We start from the raw sequence: 16,173 nt of genomic DNA on the forward strand, positions 1-16,173 counted from the left end.
TTTGTGGCAAAACTATAAAAAATCAAAGTTTTATTACAAAAACACACACACAAAAGACGAAACCATAGAAGACAAAAAAATCACTATTCCTCCCAATGTTATGAATTAATATATATAGATAATTTATTTTATTACAGCAAAAAAAGACGGATGAAAGTGTCGTTTTGGATTTCATAAGAGTTTAAGGCTGTACACTCGGGAAGGTATTCTATTACTCAACGTTATTTCAAACAGATGTGTGTACTGGAAATAAACAAGAAAATAGTTTACGAACTTTGAATTTCAAGTTTATGAAAATGAAGGGTACTTGAAATTAGAACCCGAGTTGGTTATAATTTTTGTAGTTGATCTCTTTCAATTGAACGCAGCATAAAATACATTCTGGCAACTCTTCAGCTTTGGTGCCCTGTATCAATAACAACAAACTTCATTTTAGGCCACTATTGTAAACTCCGAGAGGATAGTGTATGTGTGTCTGTTTCTGAACCTGGATAGTGAGGCCGAAATCGAGGATACAAAGTTTTAGTCTCTCTCGAAAAGCATCGAAACCTTTTCTAGAGATGTAACTGAATCTGTGCATGTTCAAATCAATTTCAAAGTAGTTTTCTCCCTGCAAGATTTTAAATATTAGAGTATGTTTTTATCGATGAATTGCACAAAAGGGGCGTTTGGGTGTGTGTTTTGGGTAAAGAGATTATGTTTATGATTATATATTTATATGGATACTTAGTGGTCAAATAATCAGCTGCAAGAGAACTGGTTATTGTAAGGGGAAGGTAATGTTACTTATTTACCTACTTTTTTTTATCATTTCTTATCTATTACCACCTTAAAAGAAGAAATGTCGGCGAACAAGAAAGCCTTAAAAGCATTACATCATCAAATAACAAAATCACAACTAGAGTTCCAGACACTCTCATAAAGCAGGATTATCTTATATTTAATTATTAAGTTTCATTTTCATATAATACTTTTATTTCAAATTTCAAAAAGCACATCTAAATACGCCTAATTTTTAGATACGATGACAGCCCACTTAAATTTAAATAGTATTGAGACGATACAAATGCAAATAATGCAACCAAAGAGAGATTGGTATCTTTTTAACACCTCAAAAAGAAAAAGAAAAAAAAAAACTAAAACATTTTGTGGGTTCTTTAGAGGTTACACTTTGGTATCCACCTACTTGTAAATGGGTAGATGGTGAAATGGGTCAAACTAAAAAGATTACCTAAAAGAAAAATATATCAAATGGGTCAAACGGGTTTTATTAAAAGACTTAAATTAAAGCCATTATTGCAATAATATTATTTTTTAGTGAAGATAAAAAGAGATGCGTTTATCAGATCATAACGGCTAACCCTTTTGTGTATATATTTTAACAATACTTATAATCAAAACACATTATCCCCGAAAAATATAAAACTTGACCAAGTGTATACAGGTCAACCCAAGCTGACCCGACCCATTTCAAGATTACTTAAACGTTTGACCCTTACAACCTGACCCCGTTTTGACCCGTAACCCAGCCAATCCTCGTGCCGTATTACCACATGTACAGTTCTTTGTGTTGCTCAAGATGGGGTCATAAGTATTAATAAAAAAACGCTTAATATGCGTCAAAAAGTACCATGAGGTAAAAAAACATGTGGAATAAATATATTTACCAAGAAAAATTCATGTTGGGGACGTGAGAGAACGGGCTTCTCGTTATAAGCACTCATAAGCTTCCTTTCAGCGGAACTCAACTGAAGATCCTCTAAGTTTGTGAGTCGGCCCAAGATCTTCAATCTTTCCCTGCAGGGTGCAATGGTATCTACCGGGAAACCTCTAACCCTTTCCACCTCATCATCAATTATTTTCTATCAAAATTATAAATAAACACATAAATACTCGAAATAAAATGTTTATCATAACCATATGAAAGCTTGAACGGTGAGAAGATGAGACATGACCAATTGACCATCTTACCCTCATATTTTCTTTAAAATGAAGCGGAAGTTCCTCATAATTATCAGATAACTTGAAGTACAAAACATAACTCATTCCTTCTCCGTCATATTCATTTTGAAATAGTGTAGGGGGGTATAAAGGTATCTAATTTATAGACATAAAAAATCTGGTTAAGTAGAAAGGTAAACGATGAACTCATCTAAAAATACATACGCATCGAAATTTGATCTTAAGATTTTTTTATGTACGAGATGAAATAAAAAAATTAATGGTTAGAAGGGACATACTTGAAGATTTACAACAAGCAAATGAGGGATTTTTCCAGATGATTCAACTTTTGGGAGTTCAAGAAGGCGTGCAATATGATCAATCTTACGGGGAGATAAGAATACGTCAACACCAATAGGGTAATAAGCAGCTTGATTTGAAGCACATTCTTTCTTTTTATCTCTGTAAAACAGAAGGAACCACATGCCACTTTGGTAAGACAAATGCAAACCCCATATAAATTAGAGGAAAAAATAAAGAAATAGTTTAATGTCAAGCTTATTTTACTTTAAATAATTATGCCCCCGCACTTTAAAGGCACTTGGATCAAGTGGTGACCAAGAATCTGACATTTTCTTCTCTATCGGACAATACGGAACTTGAGAGCCTGCCATTGGTCTTTGCAAAATAGCTCTTGGAGACACTGAAACAGATCAAATATATGCAAAATTATAACCATGACACAACAAGATATATCATACAGCCTAGAGGTCACAAAATGGGCAGGCTGACCCCAAACACTTACTTTTAGTCCAAGTAAAATGTCATTTTCGTCCCTGAGGTTTGGCCAGTTTTGCGACTTTCGTCCAAAGGTTTATTTTTCCCCGTCTGGATCCAAAAGGTTTGAAATCTTGACATTTTCATCGGGCTCGTTAACTCCATCCATTTTTCTTTGTTAAGTGGAATGTATTTCCGTCTTTTTTGCAAACTTATAGGACAATTCGGTCTTTTTCACTTTATGTAAAAAGACCGAATACCCCTAAAAAGACCGAATTTCCCTTTAAGTTGACAAAAAAGACAGAAATACCCCTGACTTAACGAAGAAAAATAGACGGAGTTAACGAGCCGGATGAAAATGCAAGATTTCAAACCTTTTGGATCCAGATGAGGAAAAACAAACCTTTGGATGAAAGTCGCAAAACTGGCCAAATCTCAGAGACGAAAATGAATTACCCCTTTTAGTTTTTTTAAAAGATAATTCGTGGGTTAAACATGATTATAAGAGCTATATTAATATAAACTTATAACAGTGATATAACTTTTTGAATAGAATGCTTTAAGAAGTCGTTTGCATTAAGAATATATTTGGGAAACTTTCGATCCATTTAACCTGTTCCACCCATTTGACCCGTTCGCTTTTAAGCTGATTTTTTTAAATAGCCTGTTTAAACAATCAACTGCCACCTCTAATTCAGCCCATATGAAAGAGAAAATGTGTAGCAAGCATGAGTCTTACATATGGAAACGCTAGATTGTCCTTCCCTCCATTTAAAGGAAAGCCTTGAAGTAATTTTCTTCTTTGCACTTGGAGGGCTTGAACATGATGATTTGCTCTTTACATCCGCAGAGGTAGTGCAGGTAAGACAAGGCAGACAATTGTTTAAGTCGTATACAACAGAGGTTCCATGTGTGGCGACAGGTGGCAGTTGTTCATTGGGTTTCATTTGTGACTCGGATGCAGAAAAGGAAGAACCAGGGACATGATCAGAAGCTCTTGGAGTTACTGATGCACTAACCGAACTGCTTTGAGATATAACATCTGTAAAATTTCCATCAAAAATCAGTGAATGTCGATGGTATAACAAGTTAAAACAGGCTCGGGTTTTGGTTCATAATATAATACTATTAGTTAGGTTTTGGTTCACAACAACAAAATAAAAGGAAACCAGAATCATAAATTTTCTTCCCACAAAACACACAGAAACTTCTTACCATCCTGAATGCTGTAAAACTCGTCATCGCCATCAGACTCGATCCCTGTAGCAGTATCAAACCACTCCGTACTTCCTGAAAAAAATCAAATAGTGTAAACCGATAGAACCAAAATAATTAGAAAATATAACACACGATAAAGAGGACTCCTAATAATGCATAAATTTCAACCAGATACTTCCCAAATACAAACATAAGTCAACCTTTTAGTCTTTTAGCTCCACAATTTTTTTATAACTTCATATAGTTTAAAGTACTTAATTACTCTAATCCTCAGAACTGGTGTTTGGATAAATATCTAATGTGATTAAGATGATTATTATAGTTTTTCTGCATGTATGTGAAGAAAACTAATGATCGGGATAAATGTTATTACGAACTGAATGCTAACACCTATACTAAATCATCAAATTGTAACAATCCGTTTGAAAATGAACATCCAAACTCCCCTGAAGACCAGTTTTATCAATTTCAAGGGGTGTTTAGATGTGCAATTTAAAGAGTCGGACATATAATCAATCCTTTATTAGAATTTAGAGCTAGTGATGCTTAGGACATGTAACTTAAAATTCTCACAATCATCAATTTTCTTTCGGCAAATATAATCATGATCCAAGTCTCGCTATTTGAGCTCAAATTAATTAGATAATTATAATCAAAATCTCAATCTACTTAGACAAGGAAAACTGATGATAATTATTGATTTCAATTTACCTTGAAATGTAGGGTTACGATACGACCGATCCATCGAATTACAAACATCACCAGAAGGATCAACTTTACTCCGAGACGAATAACGAATAGCACCGGAATTTGCCTTCTTCCTCCCCAATCTTCTCCTTCTTCTTCCATGAACTCTCGGTGCCGCTTCTCCATCTGCTCTATCCCCATGCTTCTTCTTCTTCCTAGAACCTATTCCGACTCGCACGCATCCTTGCTCCTTCGATCCACACACTCCCATTCCACCTGATTCCTCTCCCTCCCTACCTCTCTCTCACACACCACACCTAAACACACAGTGCAGCAGACAAATAAATCACCAACAATTTATCCTGATCAATTTGACCTAATTATTGATGATTGATTACAGAAGCTGAATCAAATCAATTAATCGAGCCAAATCTATAGATACAACAACCAACATATGCTTCAATTGAAACCCTAACTGGTTGAAGTTCGGTTCAATCTACAACTCGCGATCCACACACTCTCATTCCACCAGCTTCCTCTCTCTCTCTCACACACACACACCACACCTAAACACACAGTGCAGCACACAAACAGCTTCAATTTGACCTAATTATTAATAATTAATCACAAAAGCTGAATCAAATCGATTAATCAAGACAAAACTATAGACACAAGAACATGTGTTTCAACATTTTGACCTAATTTATCGGGGAAACGAAACGAATTGAAACCCTAACTGGATGAAATTAGGTTAAAATTTGAACAGAATCGATGAAGAAGAGTGTAGAAACAGGAGCAAATTGAATGAGTGATGATTTGAATTGGATATATGATGAGAGAATGGTAGCTGAGTTGGGGGATAATCAATACTCCACCATTATTATTGCTGTTCTAGGGTTTCTTGATTATTGTGGAGATGATGGATTCATTGTCCCCCAACTTTTTTTCAATGTAAAAACGACTTTGGAGCTACTTTTATTATGAAATTTGGATTTATTGATTTCGGTTTACTGCTAAAATATCTCAAATCGTGTATTTACCGTTGCTTATCTGTAATTTAAATTCATTGTCCCCCAACTAATATATTTAAGGCTTATATTAAGGCGGCGTTGTGGCGAGAATCTGGTTGGTATATGTTTGCTTCTTTGTGGTTTATGGTACTGGTAATCGGTATAGCAACCGTAAGAGATGAAAATGAAAGTGATGCAATGGGGACGTTGATATTGTTATCGACGCATACTTTATGTTAATCGAGAACCTTTATAAGTATAAGAACGATACTGGTGACGGTTTCGATAACACCTATCGGCACTAGTTATATGTTACGATACAAAAAATAATTTGTTTCGGATACGACTCTCTTTTCAATAAAATTTATACCAGAGTGTTAAGGAACAAATTAAACACAACCGCGTATTAATTTCTTTTTAAGATAACGAATGAAAATTATCAAAGAAAAAGCAAATTGAAAATTAAGCGGGTTCCATAAGAGGTGAAATTGTAAGTTGAAAAATTGAAAGTCAAACCATACATGTACCTAATGCATTAAACTTTGTACATACAAAAAGGAATACAACAAATGCGAAAGAGATCCAGAAAAAAAATCAAGTTTTGTCCATTTATCTTAATATCATATATCAGGCGGTGTCCTTTTCAACGAATTTTGACAAGTTTTAGACTTTATAGTGAATTTTGTTGCACGTTTTGTCCTTTACACCCAACTTAGTTAATAAAATTTGTTTAAGTCTAGTCACGTGATAAGCACACGAGGGTAAAACAATCTTTCCTCCTTTTCTCTCTACTACTCTCTTCCTACCACCCCCACCCCCACGGCCCCACCTGCCACAACCATCCACTATTTTCAACACCCCTACCTGCCACAACCCTCCACTACTTCCACCGACGACCACCATCACCCCTTCTCTCCAAATAACCACAACGATCACCGTCACCTGTTTCCCAATCTTCTTTTTCTTTCTTATCTTTTAAGATACATACAACACACACATTACAATATACCTAGAGAGAGAAAGAAATATATATAGAGAGAGAGAGAGCGAAAGTATAAAACCACGGACGGAGAGACGGTGGTGATGGGGTTAGGGTTCGATGACGAAGATAAGGACTCAGATCGACGGCGGAGGGCCCTGAGGTGGAAACGGAAGCGGCGGGTTGGGATACTCTAAATCTCCGGTTGTGAATTCGACCTTCCAACGACTTATACTCTGATCAAACACGTGCGGCGGCAACAAAGGTGTTTGTGGTTGTTTTCTGGCCAGAAATCAGGAGTGGTGACTCCTTTTTTGGATTGGCGAATTTTGGAAGATTTTAAAGATGTTGGTCGTTGTTTTGGGTTTGAGGCGGTGGTTTGGGGTTTTAGGGTTGGTGGTGGATGGTGGTAAGAGGGGTACAGAGTGGTAGAGAAAGAGAATAGGTATCTAGGTGATGGTAGCGCTGGTAGATGGTGGTTGCAGGGAGGAGTGACAGTGGTGGTTGGGTGGTGGTAGATGGGTGGAGTTGGGTGTTTAGAAAGAAAGAAAGAAAGAGAGAGAGTGTGGGTGTCTCGTTTGTAGAGAGAGAAAGGATAAGGTGGGGGTTATGTATTTAAAAATACTAAAATACCCTTATATGGGGTCCACATGACCAAACTTAACAGACTTTTTTAACCGAGTTGGGTGTAAAGGACAAAACGTGCAACAAAATTTCTTGTAAAGTGCAATTGTCAACATTCGTTGAAAAGGACACCGCCTGATATATGATATTAAGATAAAGAACAAAATTTATAATTTTTCCTTTAATAATTAACATATAAATTGAATTTTTTAGATAATTTTACGAAATAGTGTAGTAAATTTATCCTTACCATCCTCACGTTATATCAACTTCATATCATTATTTTCTCATCTCATCTTCAAGCCTACAAGATCCATCCTCAACGTATTTTTTTATATATTGAATAAAAAGAGAGAAAGAGGAGAGGAGAAGAGAAAGATATAGAAGAGGAGAGACAGACATTAAGAATGATCAGTATGATAGCCCGGTTTTTATCCTCAACCTCGGTATCGAATACTAGATGAATACGGTATTGGGGCCCACTGCTCCACGTCATTATCCGCATCCGGTCTCGTGAGTGTTTCCTTCCGTTAATGGGAGGGAGAAGGAAATCTCTTTGAAAACTTGTTTTATGTGTTACATATAGAACAATATGTACAACTGTTTATTTGAACAGACATTACGCATAAGTTAGTTGAATCTTTTTATATGGAGTTAACTGTCATTTTCCTCCTCGTGATCTGTCCAATTATTCCAGTTCAGACCAAATTTCAAATTTGTACCATTTCCGTCCCTGACATTCTTGAAACATGTCAGTTCCGTCCAAAAAAACATGAGTTAACTGCCATTTTCGTCCTTGTGGTTTGTCTAATTATTCGATTTAACCTTAGTTTTTAGATGGAACTGGCATGTTTCAAAAATGTCAGGAACGGAAAATAGTACAAATTTAACTCTTTTATATGTTTTTCATGCACTTTGATTTGATAATTGATACAAGTAAAAGAGATAAACCTTATAAGTCTAAATAAATATAATATTTATAAAAAGAATTTATAGAAAATTAAAATTAAATAAGTGTTTATAAAAATGAAATTGATGATGGTTTGATTATAGAATATAGATAGTCAAATAATAATTTAAATAGAAACTTTGAATGGCGTTTGAGCATTATGCAGAATTAGTATGGCTGTTGGCTTACACGAATGTACATTAGAGCATCTCCAATAAGGGGCATTTTTTCTCATTCTTTAGGGTGCCTAGTTGGCACATGCCCAACCAATCATATTCTTTCTCTCACTTGCCCCTCTCACAAACACATTTTTTCTCTCTCTCCTCTCTTCTCTCTCCTCTCTCCCCACTACACTCACATAACTCACACTCATCCATTTTTTCTCATTTTTCCTCACAAACATCTTCACATCCTCTCTCCTCCACCTCACACCCTCTCTCCTCCACATCACTTTCTCTCTCCCTAAAAACACCTAAATAATGCCTTATTGGAGATGCTCTTATAATCATCAAAGAAAACAGTTTGGTTTTTGGCAATTAGTTATGTTTTTTTTATATATATGTTTTGATACCCAAATCTCCTTCAACAATATGACAATTGTTTTTTTTTTCAGGAATCTTACATTGCTTTTGTAATTACCCTATATACGAGATGAATAAGTTAATTTTAATTTTTATGACTACTTCTGAAAAAATCTTTGTTTTTTTAATAAAATATTACTTAAAAATATCATCATGGTTGCAAGACAATAATAAATAAATTTAAAGTAAAACAAAATATCAACACAATAACACATAGTTTAGATTAGGATCAAATACACATGAAACAACAAATAAAAAGGATAAGAAGGATTTTAGTCCATTGATCTAAGATTTGGAGAGTTGAGATTAGTTTTAAAAAAATAATGGAATGGTATAAAAGGAATTATACATTTATTTACTTTCTCTCTCCGTATGCAAGACACATGTCAATTCCCCCATCAATTTAAAACGTCCATAATTTTTTCATATGACATTTTTTTAAAGCGTTCACCATAATAACAAACGTTTTTTATTTTTAATATGAGTATGATATTGCTATATAAAAATAAAATAAAAAAATTCATTTTTACTGGGGTTTTTTTTTTTTTTGCATTGTGTTAAAGGTTCATATTATTGTGTCTTTTAATTGGGTTTTGTTCATTACATTTTTACCAGGACTTCTATACATTGTGTTATTATTAAAACTTATAACACAATGTTAATTTGGATTCAGGCCACTGCGTTTTTATCAAAACTTATAACACAATTTATGACACAATAAAGATTGTGTTATATTTGGGTACTCTATATATTGTGTTCTAGGTTCTGGTCATTGTGTTTATTCTCATATTCATTGTGTTTTAAGCTATTGTTCATTATGTATTAGTCTGTTGTCTATTGTGTTTTAGTTTGTTGTTCATTGTGTCTTTTATTTGATCTCACTTATTGTGTCTTTTATCTGTTGTCATTAATTGTGTTTTTAGTTTACTTTCCATTGTGTTTTGGTCTACTTTCCATTGTATTTTTAGTTTAATTTTAGTTTAATAGTCATTGTGTTTTACGTTATGTCTATTATGTCTTTTATCTGTTGTCATTGATTGTATTTCTAGTCTACTTTCCATTGTGTTTTTAGTTTGATACTCATTGTGTTTTATATTATGTCCATTGTCTAATACGTAACCGGGTTTTCTCATTGTGTTTACGTTATGTCCATTGTGTAATACGCAATTGGGTTTTCAGTTTTTTTTCTAAATATAACAATATGGTACTCATATTAAAGATAAAAAGACGTTCGATTTTATGGTATAATTTTTTTTAACAAAATAAATGACGTATAAAAAAATTATGGACGTTTAAAAAATAGGGGAAATAGCATGTAACTTGCATGTGCATCATCTCTTTATTCTCTTTGACAAAATTACCCTTTCCACTTGATTTCTTTTGGGACACTTGTCCTTTTTATTGTGGCTTCTTACATTTCTTATTTTTATACTACTTTCTAGAATAACTCAACCCCATAGTTTATCGTGGTTTAATAGATGTTAATTAATGCACCTTACGTTTACTCAATGGTCTTCATCATGAGTTTGCTTTCACTAAGAATTCTTCTTTAGAAGATTGAGATCACCTTAGCAACTTCTCATAGTTAAACTTATAATCAGAATTGTATTATATTGTAATTGTGTGATTAGAGTTACATGAGGTGGTGTTTATATAGAACACCATATTACACATCTAGTTCTATACTATAATACTTTGTCTAATACTCCCCCGCAAACTAAGCACGGGAGCGCCTTTGTTTGAAAAATAAAAACATAAAGATAGTAGGTCTTCATTCTTCTCCGCCTTACTTCCGTCAGTCACACGTCTCCTCCTCTTTCTGTGTATGTTTAAAAATTGATCCACCACACAAAATTTGGACCCAAATTGTATGTAGGCTAAATTATTTCTTCATCACCCTTTATTTACTTTGACTTTCCATCCATCCCTAGCTACACCACTCAGGTGTTTGTTCTCCACCGCCCTTATTCCAATCGAAAAATAATCACCAGCTTGTTTGTTCTCCACCCAATAACTTCATCAAAAACTCGGGTTTTGTCACCCAGTCGAATGCCTGCAGCAATTGTTTTGTTTTCTCTGACGACTCTATTTTGTCGGCAATTGTGTCGACTACACTTCGGCGCCTCTTTATTGGCGTCACCAAGGGTTTTGTTCCCTTCTTCCAATGACGCATTTTCTTGGGTTTTTGTTTCCCCTTGTCGTTCTTTTTCCCGGTTGTATAAACAACCATCATTGTATGGTGTGGGGAGGGAAATAGCAAGGCTACTTGTTTGTAGCAGCGATGACTGAACCGAATCTAGGGTTTCGTATTAGCTAGGGTTTGCAGTGGCGGAGGCTAGGGTTACAAAGTAGGGATCACATATTCTCTTCTCATAATCCTTGCTAGTGATAACACTCTATCTTTTCACTAATAAAATGACAGTGATTAGTAATTACAAGTCAAACAATTTTGTTAGGGTAATCACTCGTAAATTACAACTCATGTGTTTTAAATGAATATTACATGAAAATATGAAATGTGTTTAAAAGTTACGATGACTAAAAATGTCTTAGAATTCACGAGTTTGAGTGTGCAATATATTAGGCTAAATTTGATTTTTTTAACCGACATTAGGCCAATGTTGATGAAAGTGGTTGCTTACATACAACTAGTGGAATTCCTTCGCGCGCTGTAGCGGGAATTTGATTCGGCTAATTACGGTGTCAGGATGACAATGGCACTCATATAGCAATCAAAAAGAAAATCGATAAAAGAAAGTCTTGATATGCCTAAAAGGATATCGAAACTTATACACATAGACGGGAAACTATATTAGTAATGGTTCCGTAAGTATCGATACCACCGATGTTGTCGATTAGAATCGTGTTCTACTGATATTGTTGGAATGGTATCGGTTCGATTCATCGCGGTACCAGTACAGTATCAATACTCGCTATAGCTTATGATAAACAACCATTGTTCTACTGATAATGTTTATGTTTTCAATAATTAGGGTTTATCCCTATAAATGTATTGTCAAATGAACGTGGATTTTATCCCAGTTATTGTTATAAAAGTTTGGTGTTTTACTCTGATAAAAATATTTCCTAACTACGGTCCTGAGGTATTCCGCTGCCAAATTAATAAACACCGATACAATTTGACTGGTTCGCGGCACCCGCTCCCGGGGTGGGGTCCGAGGCTGCGACACATGGTCGGCGGCTAAAACAGAGCTCTATCCTAAACCCTTCCACCCATCAAAAGGACCCGGTATTGGATCCTAATGAGTCGTCGAGTCACCTGCACACGAATTCCGACTGGAATTCGAAGAAAACCAACCCATATTTCAGATTATACGACGGGTACGTATATCAAAATCATAGATTAAATTCAAAATTAAGACAAATGTTGTACCCATCACGTGGAATGTAAACAAGATTACCGAGTATTGCCTCATCGTTGTTGGTAGAGCGCCTGTTCGTTTGGACGGAATTACTCCGGTGAGTAGGGCTGCAAACGAACCGAACGAACACGAACACGGCCTTGTTCGTGTTCGTTTGTTAAGGATTTCATGTGTTCACGAACAGTTCACGAACACTTACCGAACGAGATTTTTTGTTCGTGTTCGTTTGTTAAGGAAATGAACTTGTTCGTGTTCGTTTGTGTTCGTTTGTTAATTTAGGTACCGAACACAAACGAACATTCATGAACGCACACAGACGCAAACGAACACAAACAAACGTTAATGAACATAAACAAACACAAACGAACATATATTTACTTTCGAAGATGATCATAACAAAAAAAAAAAAAAAACACTAAGTAGATCCACCCAAAATATACCAAGCTAATTATCCAAACTTGAGTAGCTTAATATATAATTTTTATAAACATAACTAACACAAAGTAGTGTCTCAAAACTTCAAGTCTCCATTTAATCCACCAAAATAACCTTGAGATCGTCTATAACCAAAATAAACTTGAATTCGTCCAACCATCATCAAGTAAGCTCAACACATATGACATAAACAAACGATAAAATATAAGTTGGGCCATACAGTATAATATAATATAAGTTGGGTAATAAATTATATATATATATATATATATATATGTATATATTCCTATACACAAACGAACACGAACATACAAACGAACATAAACAAACGAACACAAACGAATGTAAACGAACACGTTACCGAACGTTCACGAACACAAATGAACGAACATGGCCTTTGTTCATGTTCGTTCATTTAACTAAACGAACGAAATTTTTTGTTCGTGTTCGTTCATTTATTAAACGAACGAACACAAACGAACTTCCCGCCGAACGGTTCATGAACTGTTCGCTGAAAGTTCAGTTCGTTTGCAGCCCTACCGGTGAGGTAAGAAGGCTGGAAGAAGGGTGGGGGAATTGAAAATGAGTTTCTAAACAAGCTTGAGGATTAATATGGAAGGGCAGTCCGACTTTTAGGTGAATTTATCATTTTGCCCTTTAAGTTATTAATTAAATAAACAGATAATAATTGGAAAATATGAGGAGGGACGTTACTGAACGCAATCGACAACCACAAGGAATTGATTGTTGTGTTTTTTCAAATGAGGGTTATTTCTGCGTTTTGGCGTAAAACTTGGGGACGTAAATTGACATTTACTCTTTGCTTTAATATGTTTATTTTTTTACATTCTTATTGATATTTGAATAATGTATTATATGAATAAATATATCTAACATTTTTATTACATGTTCAAATTTGCATCCATCTAAGGGTGGAGGGAGTGGTCAATCACTGGTGAGTGTTGAAGTTATTTTCTAGCCAATAATATCATGCCATGTCAAGTCCCCACTCCACTTCTCATTTTGCACTCAATCACTTGCAATGGTCAAACACATGGATAGTGGTAAAGAATTTAAAAAAAAAATTGTGATTGGTTGAAAGGGGTTGAGACCCATCATTAACCCCCTCTCTCTCCTCTCTATCTTGTCTTCCCGCATCGGTGACTACTCACTGCCTACACCCCTCCCCGCTCACCGCTCCAACACCGGCATCCCCTTCCCCATGCGGCAACCCACTCCCCAAGACCACTCCCTCCACCCTAAATAAGGTGTACACCTTTGTATGCATTCACAATTTTGTTTCAATGGAGAAAACATGTTTGACGGGAAAATCCATTAGCATCGCTTATATCTGCTTTTTAACGGACTAGCGGGGTCGTCGTGAGGAGTATTAGAAAATTGTAATATTCAATGATTTTTCATCACTTTGAATATGTGTATACATATCTGAATAATTTTCATATATTTATTGAATCTAGACATGTGTAAGTAAACGTTTAAAAGTTAAAAAAACATACGAGAAAATTGTAGGAATCCGTTCGTGCAAAATAAATAAATATTTTTATTAACTTGAATTACAACTCGAAATAGGAAAGCAGTAAAAGGAAATACAGGTTACAACTGAATTAAAATGGAAAAGCAAGAACTAAATTACAAAAGAAAACACGTTCTTGGCTGAGGATCGTGTTAGACACGGGTCCCTTAAAACAAATTTCGTGTCTCCCAGGAGAACACGTTTGTTTCCAGGATACAACAGCCCGAAGCAGTTGCACTGCCGGTCTTGACTCCAACCCGAAGGTGTACCTTGCTGCTTGAAGATGAAGAAAATTCAGAAGAAAGAAAGATTGTATTTGATGTGAAATTCGGTGTGTTTGTTCTGCTGCAGAAACCTCCCTATTTATACAGCATGTCTGAACTCGAAACTGAAAAAGAATTAAATTGGAGAATTAAACTGTATTAAACGTCTTCAATGCACTTTAATTCATCATTTAATTCTCAATCAAAAGCATTGACTCGTCAGTTTCAAATGCTGAAACGTAACTGCACTGGCATTAACTGCTGGAAGATTCTGCGCGCATGTCTGCCCGCTCATGCCCGCGTGCGTCATTTTAGCTCACTTCCGTGCGCGCGTGCGCCACACTGGCTCAGTTAGGGTCATGCGCCTGCATGCAATGTTGTAGAAGGCGCTAGTCGGGCGGCGAGGTACCGCCTAGGGATTAATCGGGATTAATAGGGATTAATCGGGATGAACTTTTAATGTATAATTTTTCAAATTTATATATATATATATATATATAACATTAGTTTATGTTTTTTATGTAGAAATTTATAAGTTTGGGGACTAAATATAACCTAGTAAAGATGTAGGGGGTTAAATGTTAAATATTTAAACATAATAAACCCTAATTCCCATCTGTTCTTCCTGTACGCGACCTCTCCCTCCTTCACCCTGCCAGACGCACAGTAAAATACAAACCCTAGCACCAATTCTAACCGTTCATTGCATTGATCTTTGTTCGAAATAAGGTAAGAATGCGTTCCACATGATTGATTTGGTTCAATTTGACCTAATTTTGGGCGATTTTGGGCCAATTTTGACTTTGACCGCCTAGATTGGTCGATTTGACCAAATCCAGGCGGCAGACCTCCGATGACCGACTAATCGCCGCCTAGGCGCCGCCTAAAACCGATTTCTACAACATTGCCTGCATGCCACGTCACCAACCACCTGGTCCTTGCAGCCCTTGTGTTCCACCACGCGCACGCGGTCAAAAATACAAAGGCGGCTCTCTCGTGGCGATGCGAGCGTGCGAAGTGCAAAGTGCGCCATCAAAGCGCCACATTGCGCCTCATCGCCCACGCCACGCGCGCGCGAGGGCGAGTGCGAGTTAGGGTGCTCTGCACCCTTCGCGAGTACACTTAGTGTGTGCTTCCATGAAAGAATAAGGATGGAGAGTCCCCACTTAAATACCCCTTTAAATTTCATCTCTCCTCCTATGTGGGACAAGGCGCCACCTTCCCACTTTTTCAGCATTCAAGTTTCAAACACCAAATTTTGAGCATCAATATCTCATTCATCTTAGCTCTGTTTTGGACGTGGTTTAGTTCGTTGCGAAGCTCTGCCAACATAGAACACAAACCCACAAATAAATATATAAAACCCACTCATTTTCTTATATTTATTTCTAGTCCAAAATAGGAAAAATTCATTTTCCTATATTTATGAAAAATGCTATTTTCAAAAATTTACAACAAAAATTAGTTTTAACATTTTTTTATGTACATAATCTCATGGGCGTAGCTTAGTGTAATGTGCCCCCTCCCCCCCCCCCTGAATGTTTCGTTTAGAAGTGTAAAATTTCCTATTTTTCGTCCGAAAATTTTAAAATTATATAGGATTGCCCCCCAATTATGTTGCCTAAATATTTATACAATATATAAATTGGGTACCATGACTTTCCGCCCTCTTGGAACTTTTGGTCAAACTCCGCCACTGCATAATATACACATTTTTATGTTAAAGATAAAAGGGGCTGATACGCGCAAAATGTAACATATAAATTATATCAATTGTGGCATAAAACTAACC

General features: G+C 35.8%; 1 protein-coding gene across 1 annotated transcript; it reads right to left on the reverse strand.

The window, feature by feature from the left end:
• Positions 1 to 143: 143 nt before the first annotated feature.
• Positions 144 to 5,577, reverse strand: LOC110911152. Its single transcript, XM_022155736.2, has 9 exons — positions 4,648 to 5,577; positions 3,934 to 4,008; positions 3,458 to 3,760; positions 2,509 to 2,644; positions 2,241 to 2,403; positions 1,972 to 2,097; positions 1,668 to 1,862; positions 488 to 610; positions 144 to 406 (listed from the first exon to the last, which is right to left on the reverse strand). The coding sequence occupies exons 1-9, from the start codon at positions 4,892 to 4,894 to the stop codon at positions 314 to 316; spliced, it is 1,461 nt and encodes a 486-aa protein (XP_022011428.1). The 5' UTR covers positions 4,895 to 5,577; the 3' UTR covers positions 144 to 313.
• Between the last annotated feature and the right edge of the window lie 10,596 nt (positions 5,578 to 16,173).

Source organism: Helianthus annuus, chromosome 15 (genome assembly GCF_002127325.2).
Source record: "Helianthus annuus cultivar XRQ/B chromosome 15, HanXRQr2.0-SUNRISE, whole genome shotgun sequence".
Taxonomy (NCBI): Eukaryota; Viridiplantae; Streptophyta; class Magnoliopsida; order Asterales; family Asteraceae; genus Helianthus; species Helianthus annuus.